The sequence below is a fragment of the Syngnathoides biaculeatus genome, chromosome 23, assembly GCF_019802595.1.
Source record: "Syngnathoides biaculeatus isolate LvHL_M chromosome 23, ASM1980259v1, whole genome shotgun sequence".
NCBI lineage: Eukaryota > Metazoa > Chordata > Actinopteri > Syngnathiformes > Syngnathidae > Syngnathoides > Syngnathoides biaculeatus.
The window spans coordinates 4,209,010-4,227,433 of NC_084662.1; the positions used below are offsets into that span (position 1 = coordinate 4,209,010).

Below are 18,424 nucleotides of genomic sequence, written 5' to 3' on the forward strand. Positions count from 1 at the left end.
CCTGAACTGGTTGACAGCCAATTGCAGGGCACATGGAGACAGACAACAGTCACACTCACAATCACAGCTAGGCGCAATTTAGTATCCAATGAATGCATTTTTTTGAGATATTGGAGGAAACCGGAGTGCCCAGGGAAAACCCATCCAGAGGCACAGGGAGAACATGCAAACTCCCCACAGGCAGGGCCGGGATTTGAACTCCAGTCCTCAGAATTGTGAGGCCAAAGCTTTAAAACTGTGCCACTGTTCCCCCAATTCTGACAGAGGAGTGGAAAGAATAATTAGAGGAGCTGTCCACGAGCCAAGAAAGCATATGGAGAGCTTCAAAAACACCTGTAATTAGCAGGTACTGTTGTCACAAGGAAAACAGTGAGTAATGTACATAGTCCATAGCCGTGGCCTGGATCTATGCTCACAAACATGCACAACCCCATTGCTGCTTTTCAGCAAATGGTACTCATAAACTTGTACCGAGACATTCTTCATAAAAATCTGCTGTCATCTCCGAGGATGATGAAAATCAAACAATGGTGAACAATGATCCAAAACATACTGCCAAATAAACTCTCAATTAGTTTTCAAAGAAAAACAAAGGAGGCTGCACCCATGGCGCAGCCAGTCAATTGACTTGTAACCAATCCTAAACCCATGGGAAGAATTGAAACATAAAAGAAGCCCTCTTCAAGATTTGAAGACTACTTGTGTAGAGTAATGTGCCAAAATCACCCCAGAGCAATGCATGCGACTAGTTTATCCACACAGGAGGTGTCTTGAAGCTGTTATGGCAAAAAGACTTTTGTACAAGGTATTCAACAAATACCAGTTGGTATGCTCAATACCTTTTCCATGTAATTTCCTATTTTTAGACACAATTCAGTTTCTGATCTTATTTGTTCTACTCTCTTTGTTTGCATAGATTACTTGGGTTGTTCTTCAAAATTGAAAATTATGTCAGCAGCACCTTTGGAAATATGTTTAATGAGAAAAATGGTGACGCGTTAAACACTTACTGCCGTAGCTGTATATAGCAGTCTTAGATAACTCAAGATATTAGCAAGAGTATATTGTTCATTTAGAGTAATTTTTTTGCCTTCCCAGGATAAGAACATTTTCAAGTCATAGTCTTCGTGATTGGTATTTCCTTTTATTCAAATTACAGAGTATTGCAGTGGAGCCAATATCCATCCATTTTCGACACCACTTATCCTCACGAGGTTTACGAGCCTCTCTATCCCAGCCATCTGGAGGCAGGAGGCGGGGTACACTCTGAACTAGTTGCCAGCCAATCACAGGACATGGATACAATCAGCCCATTCACACTCACATTTATACATACAGACAATTTAGTGTCTTCAACTGACCTACCTACCATGTTTTAGGAATGCGGGATGAAACCATACTGCCCGGAGAAAACTCACGCAGGCTAGATAGAACATGCAAACTCCACACTGGCGAGGCTGGATTTGAACCCAGGCCCCCAGACTAATGTAACAAATAGCAGAAATAAAAATACCTTTTTTTCTCTGCTTTCAGCTCCAGAAACTGCTCACTATGGACCCCACCAAAAGAATCACATCAGAACAAGCACTGCAGGACCCCTACTTCCTAGAAGATCCATTACCAACCACTGAGTAAGCCATAGTTTTTCCTGAGAAGTTCATTTTCATGATTTTGTCCGCAACAAAATGTGCCCCGTGTGATGTAGTCAATCAACTATAAAGAGCGTTTTACATTCCTTTACTATTTGTCATCTATTGCTGCAAAAACACAACAAACTTCTATGTCTGTTTTAGTGTGTTTGCTGGGTGCCAGATCCCATATCCAAAGAGAGAGTTTCTCAATGAAGATGAACCAGAAGAGAAAGCAGAAAAGGTAATTCAATGTCTGTTTACTTTGTCAATTTAATTATTTATAGAATAATGTCTTCAGGTGGGGCAACCAGTTAGAGGGTCTGGCTCACAGTTCTGAGGATTGGGGTTCAAATCCCGGCACCACCTCTATGGAGGTTGCATGTTCTCCCCGTGCCTATGTGTCTTTTCTCTGGGCAATCTGGTTCCCTCCAACATTGCAAAAACATGCATTCATTGGAGACTCTAAATTCCCCCTAGGTGTGATTGTGAGTGCGGATGGTTGTTTGTCTCTATGGGCCCTCCGACCGGCTGGCAACCAGTTCAGGGTGTATCCCGTATCCTGCCCAAAGATAGCCGGGATAGGCTATAGCACTTCCACAACCCTCGTGAGGATAAGCAGCTCAGATAATGGATGGTGTCTTCACAGCATGTGACTAGCAACAGTTTCCCCTGTGCGCTCATGAGAATTTTATAGCATATACTGGAGTTTCAAATAGTACAAGCCTGACATCAGTATCAATCAAAAAACATTTCAAGTTTTTTTTTTAACTTCTGAGGAAAAAGAACACACAATGCCTCAGTTATTCACAGACATATATCACAGAACAACATCAGGGTATCATTTCTCAGGCAAAAAAAAAAAATATATATATATATATATATATATATATATATATATATATATATATATAAATAACATAATCTTGTTCCCAAAACAAGTGTAAGAAGATTGTATACTATCATAAGACTGCATAACAATTTCATTGGACTGGTTTCCCCTTTGTTCCATAAACTGTCCAATTTACCACCTTACCCAAGTGTGGTATGACAGGCCATAGATGTGGTCTTTGTCTCTAAGAAGGCTGTCAAACTGACGATGATTCACGCTTCTGGAAGGGATGAAATGAATAATTTTGATGACCACCTTTATGACGTTACCCATCTTTAATAACTTGGAACACAAAGCCTCCTGGTGCAAAATACAGTGAAAAGTCCAAAAATCATTTACTCTATTTGCAGATTGCATTTTCTCTCCGAACTTTGTCACAAAACCACTTTTTTCACAATCGTTGAGGCTGCACCAGGCAGACAAATGCTGAATGATATTAGGTTGAATACTTCAATTTTGCTCTTTTTGGATCTCATTGCGGCATTTCATACAGTAATAGATCATAATATACTGCTGAACAGGTTGGACACGTGGATAGGACAAAATGAAATGGTCCTGAAATGGTTCAGGTCCAACCTGGAGGAAAGGAGCTACTTTGTAACCATTGGAAGTGCTCAATATCAACAAATGGCAATGACCTATGGCAGGGGTCAGGAGCATTTGAGACTGAGAGAGCCATAAATTCCAAATATTTTAAAATGTAATTTCAAAAGAGCCATGCCAATATTTGTGCATTTATGTAAGACCAACGCCTTTAGAGTACAATAATTCTCTGAATTCTTTTAAATAACATTGTTATGATGTTGCTAACCAATGATGACAAAAGTACTTCTTACCATTAATGTGACTTCAGGTGCTGCCATGTTTTGCTGATGGCTTTGTAGTCCGTTTCATACGTCGTTACATTAAGATTCATGCAGGCATTGAGACTTCCATCCGTTAATCATGAAGTTAAATCAGTTTGATTTGCCATCATGATGGTACGATGGTGAACAGTTCTTGCCGACAAAGGCATGTCTTTTATTCATTTGATTAACTTGTCTTAATGCAAGTTGTCAAAACATTTATTGGTAAATTCAAGCATGAATGCTCTGCTACTCCCCGTCTGTGGATGGCTTTCCATTTCTCACAATTGCTAAAGCATCAGCAACGAGGACCTTCTCCGGCCAGACTCGATATTCAAAGGGACTTCAAGGCTTCGTTTGTAATTTCTGCTTGGGTTCTACCCCGCCAGCCCCGGTGGCACAGGCTGGTCACAGCGCCCCTTCTACCTCCATATCTATTGCCCCGTCATCTTTTCCTCCCCATATTCTCTCATCATCTTCTTTTACTTCTCTTTGACCAACAAAAACAACAACAGCACCAGCAACGCGATCAGAATTCCATTCAAATTCTTGGGTCCAAACACGGATTTCCTGCTGACTAGCTTGGAGTCTGAAAAGTAGCTCTTGACATGCTTTCTTCCTGTTGTCCCCCACAGGATATTTTCATGCAAACACAGTAAGGCGTATGTTGAAGTAGCACTTTAAATTTGAGCATTTCATCATTTCATCAATTTTGTTATTACAAAGTAGACGCACACCAGAACTTTCTCTCTCCACAACGGCTGTCCAGTTTGCCAAAAACCGCAGTGCTCATCTTTTTTTTCTTTGAGCGATCATTGTCAAAAAAACCTGCAACAAACCCACTAGGACAAACTGTCACTGCTTCATACGCGTTGCTTACGCGATTGTGTCGTTATGAGGGCTCTGCGAGCCATATGCAACCATCAAAACAGCCAGATATGGCTCATGAACCATAGGTTCCTGACCCATGACCCATGGGGTCTCTCAAGGGTCAGTTCTTGGACCCTATATATGGTACCCTTGGGTAATTTTTTTTTAAATTTTGATGTTGGCTGTCATAGCTATGCAGATGATGCACAATTATATTTAGAAGTATCACCAGATGACAGTTCAATTGAGGTGTTCTGTTCTCATGTAAAGCACATTGAGTTACCTTGTGTATGAAATTTGCTTTGCGATTAATCATGAAATGGAAATAATTGGGTAGGAATAGAAACGTATCTATTCAATATGTCCTACTTCTTTTAAAGATGTAAATGATCAGATATGTGTAAGCAAACAAGTTATTACCAACATTTGTGTTAGTTATCTTCTTTAATTTTTTTTGTATGTCTTGATACTTTCTTTTTTGTCTTTTTTTTTTTTTTACTGTACGTTGTTATACTTTAACCCTAGAGAACTCATGGATCATATGTGAACCATTATCTAAACTGGAAGTAAATTAGTAAATTTTTCCAAATGTGATGTTTTTGTGTTTCTTTGATGCTTATTGATTAATTTAGTTAGTACATAAAATTTTGGATGTCTTGGGTTCTCTAGGTTTAAGTATCATTCTTAATTTTTTTAATGCATTTTTTTAAAAATTAAAACTAACAAAAAAAAAAACTCAAAATACACAGCAGATCAGCTCACGACATAAGACTACACAACGCAGGTCTACTAATGTGCATTGTACACAGTTTGTATATGATGGTGATCAAAACGCACCACTTTTTAAATTTCAGGGCATTTTTCACCCAAAACTTGTCCGACATCAAATTTTACAGCTCCTCCAATACACTGAAAAACAACAGCTGATCCAATTGTGTTGCTGACTTCGCCCTCAGTCATATAGGGCTGAGCTTGCTGGAGTTTCCTGAAAATTCGATCTTAGTAATTGTGTAATAGGTGTCACAGGAGCTAAAATCCAATCAACATAGACTGCATTTTTTTTAGTTAATTTTTTCCCAGTTCTCTTAGTTTCCATACTCTTTAACTCTTTTGCTGCCGATGATGGATTTTGAAGTCAAATATTCATGTTAACTGGGAGGGCAGCCATAGAATTGTTGACATTCGTGTCAAAAATTTAGTCAAACGGTGCAAATAAGACTGTTGCAGATGAGTAGCCCAAACAATTTCAGTTTCGTGGACTTACTGTTTTTTTTCCAGCTCAGTGCTTATCTGTTAAGTTTTTACCCTGTGTGCCTGCAGAACCAGACGCAACAGCACCAGCAGACAACAGGGCAGACTCAGACCCAGAACCAGCAACAAACAGCAGGCCAGCAGGCCCCATCTCAGCAGAACTCAACCCAAACCAATGGTACCTCTGGAACCACGGGAGCAAATGCTGGCGGGGGTTTACAACATGGCCAGGAACAGGGCCCCCCCAATAAAAAAACCCGTATCGGCCCCTCTGGTACCTCTTCAGGCACTGGAGTGCTTCAGTCAGAGTACCAGGTTAGTGTAATGAATCACAATCTAAAGTTCAAGGTTCGAATTTCACCTCCTGGAATGACGGTGGAAAAAGTAGATTACCCCATCACAGCAAAGAAAGAGGCAAGGCAGAATGAATCTCAAAATGTATTTTATTTTCTAAAACACAAATTAGCAAACATGGCACAAGAAAAAATAAAAATACTAAATTTACAAAGTTAAGAGAAACATTTGTGTGTTACCGCTGTTGGGCGCATTCCTTGTTAGGTTTCACTGCTTCTTTATTCGTTTTCACCACTTCTTCCTTTAGGTCAGCGAACTAGGCATTGAAAATCTTATTCTTCTTTTCCTTTCGGCTTGTCCCTTTAGGGGTCGCCACAGTGTGTCGTCTTTTTCCATCTAAGCCTATCTCGTGCATCTTCCTCTCTAACAGCCACTGTCCTCATGCACTCTCTCACAACATCCATCAACCTTTTCTTGGGTCTTCCTCTTGCTCTTTTGCCTGGCAGCTCCATCCTCAGCACCCTTCTGCCAATATACTCACTCTCTCTCCTATGGCTATGTCCAAACTATCGAAGTCTGCTCTCTCGAACCTTGTCTCCAAAACACCCAACTTTGGCTGTGCCGCTAATGAGCTCATTTCTAATCCTATCCAACCTGCTCACTTCAAGTAAGAACCTCAGCATCTTCATTTCTGCTACCTCTAGTTCTGCTTCCTGTTGTTTCTGCAGTGCCACCGTCTCTATTCCGTACATCATGGCTGGCCTCACCACTGTTTTATAAACTTTGCCCTTCATCCTAGCAGAGACTCTTCTGTCACATAACACACCAGACACCTTCCGCCAGCTGTTCCAACCTGCTTGGACCCGTTTCTTCACTTCCTTACCACACTCACCATCGCTCTGGATTGTTGACCCTACATATTTGAAGTCGTCCACCCTTGCTATCTCTTCTCCCTGGATCTTCACTCTTCCTTCTCCGCCCCTCTCATTCACGTACATATATTCTGTTTTACTATGGCTAATCTTCATTCCTCTCCTTTCTAGTGCGCACCTCCATCTTTCTAATTGTTCCTCCACCTGCTCCCTGCTTTCACTGCAGATCACAGTATCATCTGCGAACATCATAGTCCAAGGGGATTCCATTCTAACCTCATCTGTCAGCCTATCCATTACTACCTAAACAGGAAGGGGCTCAGAACGGATCCCTGATGCAGTCTCACCTCCATCTTAAATTCTTCTGACACACCTACAGCACATCTCACTGCTGTCTGGTAGCCTCATCCATGCCATGTACTATCCTAACATATTTTTCCGCCACACCAGACTTCTGCATGCAGTACCACAGTTCCTGTGTTGATACTCTGTCATAGGTTTTCTCTAGGTCTACATAGACACAATGTAGCTCCTTCTGAACTTCTCTGTACTTTTCCACGAGGATCCTCAAGGCAAATAATGCATCTGTGGTACTCTTTCTAGGGATGAAACCATACTGTTGCTCACAGATACGTCTTTCCTGAGTGTACCCCCCACTACTCTTTCCCGTAACTTAATTGTGTGGCTCATCATCTTTATTCCTCTATAGTCTCCACAGCTCTGAACATTGCCTTTGTTCTTAAAAATGGGGACTAGCACACTTTTCCTCCATTCTCCTGGCATCTTCTCTCCTGCTAGTTTTCTATTGAATAAGTTGGTCAAAAACTCCACAGCCACCTCTCCAAATTGCTTCTATACCTCCACCGGTATGTCATCAGGACCAACAGTTTTTCCTTTTTTCATTCTGTACAGTGCCTTTTGTAACTTCCCCCTTACTAATCAATGCCACTTCCTGGTCATTCATACTTGCCTCTTGCACTCTACCTTCTCTCCCATTTTCTTCATTCATTAACTTGTCAAAGTACTCTTTCCATATACTGAGCACATTACTGGCACCAGTCAACATATTTCCATTGCTATCCTTAATCACCTTTAGTTGCTGCACATCATTCCCATCTTTATCCCTATGTCTGGACAACCCATAGAGCTCATTTTCTCCTTTTTTCCTATCCAACCTGGTGTACATGTCGTCATATGTGTATTGTTTAGCCTTTGCCACCTCTACCTTTTCCCTATGTCGCATCTCAATGTATTCTTTTTGCCTCTCCTCAGTCCTCTCTGTGTCCCACTTCTTCTTCACTAATCTCTTTCCTTGGATGACTTCCTGTATTTTGGGGTTCCACCACCAAGTCTCCTTCTCCACTTCCCTGCCTGCCTCTCTGAGTACCTTGGCAGTAGTATTCCAGTCTTCCGGGAGCTCTTCCTGTCCATCTAGAACCTGTCTCACCTCTTTCCGAAAACCTACACAACATTCTTCCATTCTCATCTTCCACCACCTGATTCTCTGCTCTACCTTTGTCTTCTTAATCTTCATACCCACTACCAGAATCAACCTACACACCACCATCCTATGCTGTCAAGCCACACTCTCCCCCACCACTACCTTTACAGTCGGTAACCTCCTTCCGATTACATCGTATGCACAAAATATAATACACCTGCGTGCTTCTATCACCGCTCTTGTAGATCACTCTATGTTCCTGTATCTTCTGGAAATAAGTGTTCACCATTGACAATTCCATCCTTTTTCCAAAGTCCACCACAATCTGACCCTCAAAATTCCTTCAAGCAATCAAATACACAAAGTCAGCACATAAGATACACAATTCATACGTTACCTAATCTATGTTAAAGTTAAAATTAAAGTTAGATAAAAGCAATCAAATAAACACACTCAGCACATAAGCTACACAAATCACACACTACCTCTGTGAAAATATAAAGGATACGGCCATTTAAAGGCTACGTGGATGGAACGCTCTTGAACATATGATATTGACTAGCTGCCACACTCTGGAACATATGATATTGACTACAGCGACAAATTCCAACCTTTTTGGAGTCAAGGCACATACTTTACAAGTGAAACATCTCCCAGCCCGCCAACACACAAAAATGTCTCAGAAGTAGATTCATTAGTTCCTGTATGCACTGTACTTACTGCAATCTAAGAGAAAGCCATTGATTCTGTCACTATGTCTGATTGGCAAAAATAAATGCACAAAGATACATGATTTATTAAAAATACATATTTGTTGAACAATTAAATACACAAGGATATAAAATAAAAAACTGGTAACTTGAATAGACATATTGCTCCGTCCTGTGATCAGATCGGTTATCAGTTTTTTAAACTATATATAACACATTTCTTACACAAGGTAACTCGATGTGCTTTACATGATGCGTTTGAAAGCATGGAAAACAAACAGCTTATAACATTTTAAAACAAAAAGGGGAGAAAATAAATACAATTTAAACACCGTACAGTGCAACAAATATTTTAAAGTTGAAATGTTCTAAAAAGTGAAAGAAAATTTTATTCTAACCTGCATTTAAAGGCACATCATTGGGAGGAACGGTGCAAACCTTGTAAATCGCCTAACCCTTCGCACTGGGCTGTTGTTTACATCGCAAAAGCAGGGCACGCCTAATGGGCATGTGCGTGTGTCACGTCAAGTATGCAAATAAAATATCTGCACCGCTATAAAGTGCCATTTCATCAATTCATATTGTAACTATAATAAATAAATGTTCACTAATTTGCACATTTCATTCCGTACGGGGGTTTTCTGGAATATAACCCCTGCAATAAATGAGGGTATTCTGTAGACGGAACACTGTAATAGCTTTTAACATTTTTTTCCAGTTTTCTTAAAGTGTTCTAAAGTTAAATTTACTACATTCAAGATGGCGGTGAGATGCTTAAAATTGTGGTTTCCTTTTCACCCTTCTGTCCGTCAGCACTCCACTTCCCGCCTTGGTTACCAAAGCAACGTCCAAGGTACCAATCAGCCGCAGAGCACCATGGGATACACGTCGTCCTCCCAACAGAGCTCCCAGTATTCTCACCAAACTCATCGCTACTGAGGCACCAGGCCAGTGTTGAACCAGCAGAGGGTTGGACCTCCTACCCCTCCTCTAACCTCCACAGATGTCACCATTGGATGCAACCAGGAAGTGGTTCCTTCATCCTTGTTTGAAGTTTCTCACGGCATTACATCATTCCGGTGTTTTGATCTATGGTCACATGAAGGCATAGCAATTGGAACCAAAAAAGCAAATACTGCCTGTCTGGGCTGGTATCACATTTTGGTGGAATACATATGTGAAGGTGACCCTCACATACTCCAAACTTATGGCACTTATGAACACAACGTTCCTCATGAGGAAGGATTGCAGCTCCTATCTTTACCTTATATCGCACCTTTTTTCTAGTTGATTTTTGAGTTTTGAAGCTTGATGTCAGTGAAAATATTACAATTGGAGGCCGAAATGCCGCAGGATAGAAAGCCCTTTAGTGTCGTCTAAATCCATGGATAATCAAATGCAAACGAGCTTAGCCTGTCCTTTTAAGTAAGGGTTAAAAAAAAGGACATTTCAAACAGAAAGCTCAGCTACTGGGCTGATGAAATTGCAGGGAAATATTGAATGCGTCATTTAACGTAATCGTATTCTAATAAGGTTCCTATATTCGTAGCTCGAATGTACAGAAGGAAAGTAGTTGTCTTTTTACTGAAAGTTGTGTACATCCTGATCCACTCTGTTTCATACCAGTAACCGCTCAGCCCCAAACTGGAGGATCGTGGGAGCGTGTTCTTGTGTGTAGGCTGCCAGTGGACACGTATTTCTGAACTTGAGCGTGCGCATAAACGTCCAAGGCAGCTAATGGAATGCACCTGCCCCACCAACCCCACCTCGTATGATTCATGAGACTGTTACTGACTGATGTCAAATTGTTTTTTTTGTTTTGTTTTTTATTGTTACTGTTAATGCTGTGTGTGTGAGTTTTTGGGTGGATGGGTGTTTTATGGATGTTTTACCTTTGACTCACTAGAAATGCACTGACTGTCAAAGCGATCTGCAAAAGAGCTAGAAGAAATGCTCATGGGCCCAAACGTCTCATCCCGCCCCACCCTGCCCCTCAGCCTGAGTATGCAGTTTGGTCGGGACCTGTGTCACCTCTAAACGAAAAACATGGGTGTGTTCTTTAATGCAACAAAATGAGTGACAGCCACTAATCTCAGTCCTGGTCTACTCTACGGAATACCTGTGTACATTACTAACCAAAAGTCACAAGGGCATGTTGTTTAAATGGGCGATGGGACACCACCCTTGTTTGCATGCCACTGCCAAACTGGTGCTGTTGATACAGGACAGGAACACTCAACAAAAATATAAAAAGGCAAGCTGTGCTTCTTTAAAACATGCACTACATCTTCACAGAGATAAATGAAGATCCTGCAAAAGTGTGGCATAAGAAGACCCAACATTTATCAGATTTTTACCAAGAAGCCAGCAAAGACAGAATACTGCTGCAACTGCGTGCACTTTTACATGGAAATGGCCTGCTAACTACTCAGCAACTATGTAGTTGTACACGCACCCCAAAAAAAAAAAAAAATCATGCAATGTAGAGAATGTGTAATGACTTTTTCCAGTCCATTAGGATTCCTGAAAACCTGACGATTTTTGCCAAAAGAGCCAATGTGAGGTGATTAAATCAGTCAGGTGATTAACTAGTCAGGCCCAAGATAACTAATCTGGACAAATCACACGATCTCATACTTTATCTAGTCAGGCGGCCATTTCAAGTTGAAGGTCCTGAATGTGTTACATACAGTATTTGATAATAATGGGAGAAAAGGGGACCTTCCACTGTGTATTATTTGAAAATACTTGCACTGATACTAATTTTTAGGGGCTGCCCCTACTTGATTCGTGCTATTTTAATAAAAGTATATTTAAGCTTCTTTCAACCCCAAATTTTTAATATATATACTTAAAATCTTATTTTAAAGTTTGAATGCAGCACAATTGATCCTGCTAGTGTATTCAACGTTAAAGAGGGCACCCAATTCAGTGACATGCACTATTTTGAGTGGCGGAAGCGTCAGGATATCAAAATATCATATAAAATTGGGCTAACGCTGACACCAAGTGGCTAAAGAGAGAATTGGACTTGTTCTCATCCCACCTTCAAGGTGCCTCCTGTCGAAACTGTTTGACTCCAGTTGCAGTCGAATCCACATCCATCGGATCTCCTTCATACGATGGGTCTTACACACTTTTATTCAAACTTTCACCTTTGGAAAACATTGGATAGTTTGCAATTGCACCTTTATCAACCAAGCTTGCTCATTTAATATTTGAGGGGATCGAAAACTCTTGGGTTCAATGTAAGAATTGGAAGTTGTAGAAAGGGCACTTCGTCGTCAATTCCAACCTTACACTGAGTATTACTGGGAACGTATGGTATCTGAGACAACTCCTATGCAAATATAATATTCAAACTCGAGCTTTTGTGTGTTGAGGTTTGATTTTTCATGGATGATGTGTATATTTTCATCACGTGTGTAGGAGTACACCAGTCCAAAACAGCATGTGTCCGCTCTTTTTTTTAAATTGCGCTCTAAATGAATTATTGTAAAGTGTGTGTGTGTAGTATGGATCATATACAATCATATTTATTGTGTCCATCTATGAATAGAAGAGTTTTTTTTTAATTTCCTCTGCCTTAATACATTACCTATAGAAAGGGACCTGTCAGATACCACTTTTAATTTTTGTATTATTATTTTTTCCTGCAGTAGTGACTGAATGTGTTCAAGGCACCTCAGTAAATAGTAGAAACAAGATCTAACATTGGATTCCAGAGTTTGGTGGTGGTGAGGTTTGTTTGTTTTGTTTTGTTTTTTGTTTTGTTTTTTTACAGGGGAGGTGTGGATGGTGCCTTTTGTTTGTAACCTATCAATGTTATTTTTATTTGGAAATATATGTCCTTTTGTACTCTCATTTCCCTCATCATAGTCTTTTTTTTTTTTTTTTACAAAGTGGACTCTAGCTCATTAATATTTAGAAAAAAAAACGGACATCTTGATACAACTGTCATTGAATGTTATTTTATTTTTTTGACGCCCTGTTATTTCCTACCTACAGTGAAGAAAATAAGTATTTGAGCACCCTCCTATATTGCAAGTTCTCCCACTTAGAAATCATGGAGGGGTCTGAAATTTTCATCGTAGGTGATGTTCACTATAAGAGAGAAAATCTAAAAAGAAAAATCCAGAAATCACAATGTATAATTTTTTAACTATTTACAGTATTTGTGTGATACAGGTGCAAATATGTATTTGAACACCTATCAGCTAGAATTCTACCCTCAAAGATCTGTTAGTCTGTCTTTAAGAGTCCATCTCCACTCCATGTATTATCATGAATCAGATGCAACTGTGTGAGGTCGTTAGCTGTATAAAGACACCTGTCCAGCCCATACAATCAGTAATACTCAAACTTGTAACATGGCCAAAACCAAAGAGCTGTCCAAAGACATAATTGTACAACTCCAAATGGCTGGAAAGGGCTACGGAGAAATTGCTAAGTAGCTTGGTGAAAAAAGGTCCACTATTGGAGCAATCATTAGAAAATGGAAGAAGCTAAACATGACGGTCAATCGCAATCGGAGTGGAGCCCCCTGCAAGATATCACCTTGTGTGGTCTCAATGATCCTTAGAGAGGTGAAGAATCAGTCCAGGAGTACACCACAGGACTTGGTCAATGACCTAAAAAGACCTGGGACCACCGTATCCAAGGTGACTCTTGGTAAAACACTAAGACGTCATGGTTTGAAATCATGCATGATACAAAAGGTTCCCTTGCTTAAACCAGCACATGTCAAGGTCCATCTTAAGTTTTCCAATGACCATTTGGATGATACAGAGGAGTCATGGGAGAAAGTTTTGTAGTCAGATAAGACCAAAATTGAACTTTTTGGTCAGAATTCCACTAACAGGAAGACGAATGATGAGTTCCATCCCAAGAACACCATCCCTACTGTAAAGCATGGGGGTGGTAGCATCATGCTTTGGGGGTGTTTTTCTGCACATGGGACAGGACGACTGCACTGTATTAAGGAGAGGATGACCACAGCCATTTATTGTGAGATTTTGGGGAACAACCTCTTTCCCTCAGTCAGAGGAGTGAAGCTGGATCTTTAAACATGACAATGACCCAAAGGACACAGCCAGGAAAACCAAGGAGTGGCTCCGTAAGAAGCATATCAAGGTTTTGGCGTGGCCAGTCTCCAGACCTAAACTCAATAGAAAATTTTTGGAGGGAGCTTAAACTCCATGTGTCTCAGCGACAGCCCAGAAACCTGTCTGATCTAGAGAAGATCTGTGTGGAGGAGTGGGCCAAAATCCCTCCTGCAGTGTGTGGAAACCTGGTAAACAACGACAGGAAACATTTGACCTCTGTAATTGGAAACAAAGGCTACTGTACCAAATATTAACATTGGTTTTCTCAGGTGTTCAAATACTTATTTGCAGCTGTGTAACACAAATAAATAGAAAAAAAAATCATACATTGTGATTTCTGGATTTTTCTTTTTAGATTATTCCTCTCACAGTGGACATGCACCTACGATGAAAATTTCAGACCCCTCCATGATTTCTAAATGGGAGAATTTACAATATAGCAGGGTGTTCAAATACTTATTTTCTTCACTGTATTAAGTGGTAAATTCAAGTTTCTAAAATGTCCGGATTTTGACACTATAATGTACTGTTGATATGGACAAATATACGCTTGTATTAAAAAAATCTCCAATTTCCTCCTTTTTGATAGTATTTGCATGTGCCTGTCATTTTTTTCCATAGAAATGATGAAAAATAATTGTTGTCCACTCTAGAGTTTGTACAGACAAATGGACACCCCATTTGCAGCGCTGCCTCAGTGATGCATTCAATGGCTGTTGGACAATTTAAAGGCATTGTTTGACCAATATCCCAATTTTCCATCTTGCATGCTAAGAAGTAGAATGCTCAGTGAATTGAGTTGGCAGAATTTTTTTTGCTTGGTGTATTGTGTGCCCCCCGACCCCACTTTTTACATTTTACCACACAGTTTTTAAATATTCATATGGTCTTCTATGTATTGTCTTTCCATAGTGATTATATCTAAAGCAGCAATAGCTCACCACAGGAGAACAGAATATGTAATCGAAGAACACATTTATGGAGATGATTTTTGTGAATTTGTTCAAATTCCACTGTACAAATGACTATTAAATGAGAAAGAAAGTCATGTATATTTATTTTATATTCTCTATCGTGATTAAAAGAATCTCTTTTGTCTGGATCCCTTGCATTTCACAGCAAGTACTTTTTAATAGTCACTTTTAGATAACACTGTAGTGGGAGTGTTGACTGCATATATTTAGGTCCACAAGTATGTTTGTGTTTTCTATAATGGACTTGAAATGAAACGGTAATGATGTAACTTTTAATTTCAGTGTAAGGGGTTTCTGCATTTAGAAATTACACAGTTACATTGTATGTCAAATTTCCACCATTCTTAATTGTATATTCGATACAGTATATGCAGCCAATTGGAAAAGTAATTTCAACATTGTGTATTTCTGAGTTATATTAAGGTCTGGCAATAATAGCTACCATACCACATGTTAGAACTATAGTGGTGTCTTGAAATATGAGTTTCATTTGTTCTGTGGCCATGCTCATATTTCATATCTCAATTTTTTACAACAGAAATGCATGGGACTTCTATAATCCATTACATCCTTCGCCCAAAATAAAAAATATATACTGTATTTTATTTTTATAAGGAAAAGTAATTCTATATTGTATTTTATTGGAAAAATACATGCAGTTTTTATCCCACTGTGTCATTGTACTGCTTGTGTTGTGGCCACCTGGTGGTACTGTCAGACAGGGATAGCGTTCATTGAGGTGCTTAGCTTCTCTTACAGCTCAGTGGCACACTACAAATAGTAAATCTTTGCAGAGTATTAGGAATATATAACTTGACTACTGCTATATAGTCTACTGTCTACTTGTGTTGCTGCAGTGCTAATGTTCAATGCATTGCTTGAAGGGTTGTCGCACCGCAACAGAGATGCAAGTCTGCACTCGCAAGTCACACCAAGAAATCCGCTGTAAAACGGCTCAAATCACAAAAAATGGAAAAACAGACGTCATCTCCCTGGAAATATGTTGGCAGTCCATCGCATTCAGTGCAGCCACATTCATCTCTGCTTCTTTGCAGCTCTTGATATGTTCTTTTTTTTTATCTCAATGGAAGACTATTGACAATATTCTCTCTGTCTTCAATTTCACATTCAAAGTACAGTACTTACAGGTATATTGTATTTAGGGTTGTCCATTTGGATTGTGAAATATCCTGTTGTGTAGCTGAACATCAGCAGAATATATCGTATACACCACACAATTCATTCTTTGACTTCCATCTTTCACAATAGTATAAACAGCACCCACCCATCCATCCATTTTGTTAGCTGCTTATCCTCACAAGGGTCACAGGAGTGATGGAGCCTATCCCAGCTGTCAACGGGCAGGAAGCAGGGTACACCCTGAACTGGTTGCCTGCCAATCGCAGGGCACATAGAGACAAACAGCCACACTCATGATCACACCTAGGGGCAATTTAGAGTGTCCAATTAATATTGCATGTTTTTGGGATGTGGGAGGAAACCGGAGTGCCCCGAGAAAACCCACGGAGGCACGGGGAGAACATCCAAACTCCACACAGGCAGGGCTCGGATTTGAACCAGGTCCTCAGAACTGTGAGGCCAACACTCTACATCTGAACCACCGTGCAAGTATAAACACCAGTGATCAATTATCAGCCATACATGAACATGCCTTACCTTCACCAATGAAGTTGGGATATTGTGTGAAATAAAAATGAAATACAATGATTTGAAAATCATGCTAAACCTATAAATTGCGGGTTTTTGTATGCACATTAAGGAGTACTGTCCTGTTTGTATTTAAATTCCTAATTAATTGAAAGGAACACATTGCACCATTCAAGCAAATGTTTTTTCGACTTTTTGGAAGATTGTTGAGTGAAACCTGCAGCTAGCTACCGGTGTAGCCAGAATGGGTGGCAAAGAGAGAAAACCCACACTGGAACAATAAGAACATGCACACTCCACAAAAACAAGGCCGGGATTTGAACCTCAGAACGGTGAGACAGACGCTCTAACCCGTCGTCCACCATGTCGCCGTCTTTGTCGTCTATTCAATTAAAGATTAGTTCACTGGCGGCAAGTTCAGGGTGTAGTCTACCTTTCCTCCAAAGTTTGCTGGGATTAGCTCCAGCACTCCTGTGACCCTTGGAAGATGGATGGATGAACATGATTTGCAAACCATTATTTTCTGTTTTTATTTGTTGAACACAACATTCCAACTTCATTGGAATTGGGTACAGGCAGGGTACACCCTGAACTGGTTGCCAGCCGATCGCATGGCACATGGAGACAGTAATTCACACTCGCATGCACACCTATGCCAATTTATAGTCTTGACTTAACCTCGCATGCATGTATTGTATTTGATATGGGGAAGGAAACCGGAGGATGAAGAACTCTGAGATGTTGACCAGTCGGCTACCATATCACTGATCAGTCATTGATTAGCACAACTGTCTTAGAGTTCTGAAGTTCAAATTCAACATCACGTGAGCGGACTTTACATGTTTTCCGCATGCCAGTGGGGGATTACTCCGGGTGGCTCTGGTTTCCTCCCACATCCCAAAACATGCATTAATTGAAGACTTAAAATTGCTCGTAGGTGTGATTGTGAGTGCGACTGTTGTTTGTCTCTCCATGTGCCATGCGATTGGCTGGCACCCAGTTGAGGGTGTACCCTGCCTGTACCCAATTCCAGTGAAGTTGGAATGTTGTGTTCAACGAATATAAACAGAAAATAATGGTTTGCAAATCATGTTCATCCATTCATCTTCCAAGGGTCACAGGAGTGCTGGAGCAACCCTTTTGAGGATAAGCAGCTCTGAAAATTGATGGATGGATGGAAAAAAAAGGCTTCATGAGATTCTGTCTTCCTGTATGTCTCTAGTGCAGGGTGTAACATTTGTTCATATTAAATTACAGAATTTCTATGAAAAAAGTCAAATTTAGTTTATTATTATTTGCATTCATGGTTATACAGTATTATGTTAACTACTGATAGTACCACTGTTATTGTTACGGCTAATATTTTTACTCTCCTGTGAAAAGCATATTCCCAAATGTTTTTTATGGGATAAAAAACAACAAAGAGAAACAATAAATAAATACAGCATTCATATTTCTAGGAATTGATTCCCTCTATGCCGAAGTCAAGATGTTACAGAACAAGATTAATTGGAGTGAATGTCTTGAGATGATGAACACTCGAAGTATATTACTCTCGGCACATGTTGTTGGGATTATTCAAATAAATGCCGGATCGTGTCTATGAGCCGAGTAGTTTGACAAGTGAACCCAATACAGGCATGTTAAGACTTGTCGTCAGCTTCAGGGGGTCTGGCACAGCAGTCACACAGCCCAGAGTTGTACTGCACCCAATTGAAGGAAAGGTATGAATTGGAGAGCTCACTCGTTAACATGAACCCAGTTCCCCTTCAGCTACAGAGGAACAAAATGACAACAACCACACAGTTAACGTTAACTTAGCAGATATGACCCGAATGAATGGTGTGGCTTTTTTTTTCCTCCCATCTGTCATA

At 40.2% G+C, this 18,424-nt stretch overlaps 1 protein-coding gene across 1 annotated transcript in view; it reads left to right on the forward strand.

Annotated features, from left to right (window-relative positions):
* Nucleotides 1–15,017, forward strand: part of cdk19 (cyclin dependent kinase 19) — a 105,988-nt gene extending 90,971 nt beyond the window's left edge. Inside the window, exons 10-13 of the mRNA XM_061812543.1 lie at nt 1,534–1,631; nt 1,794–1,872; nt 5,556–5,801; nt 9,617–15,017. Of these exons, the coding sequence (XP_061668527.1) occupies nt 1,534–1,631; nt 1,794–1,872; nt 5,556–5,801; nt 9,617–9,742 (549 nt within the window). The 3' untranslated portion in view covers nt 9,743–15,017. The remainder of the gene's footprint in view (nt 1–1,533; nt 1,632–1,793; nt 1,873–5,555; nt 5,802–9,616) is intronic.
* The last annotated feature ends 3,407 nt before the right edge of the window (nt 15,018–18,424 follow it).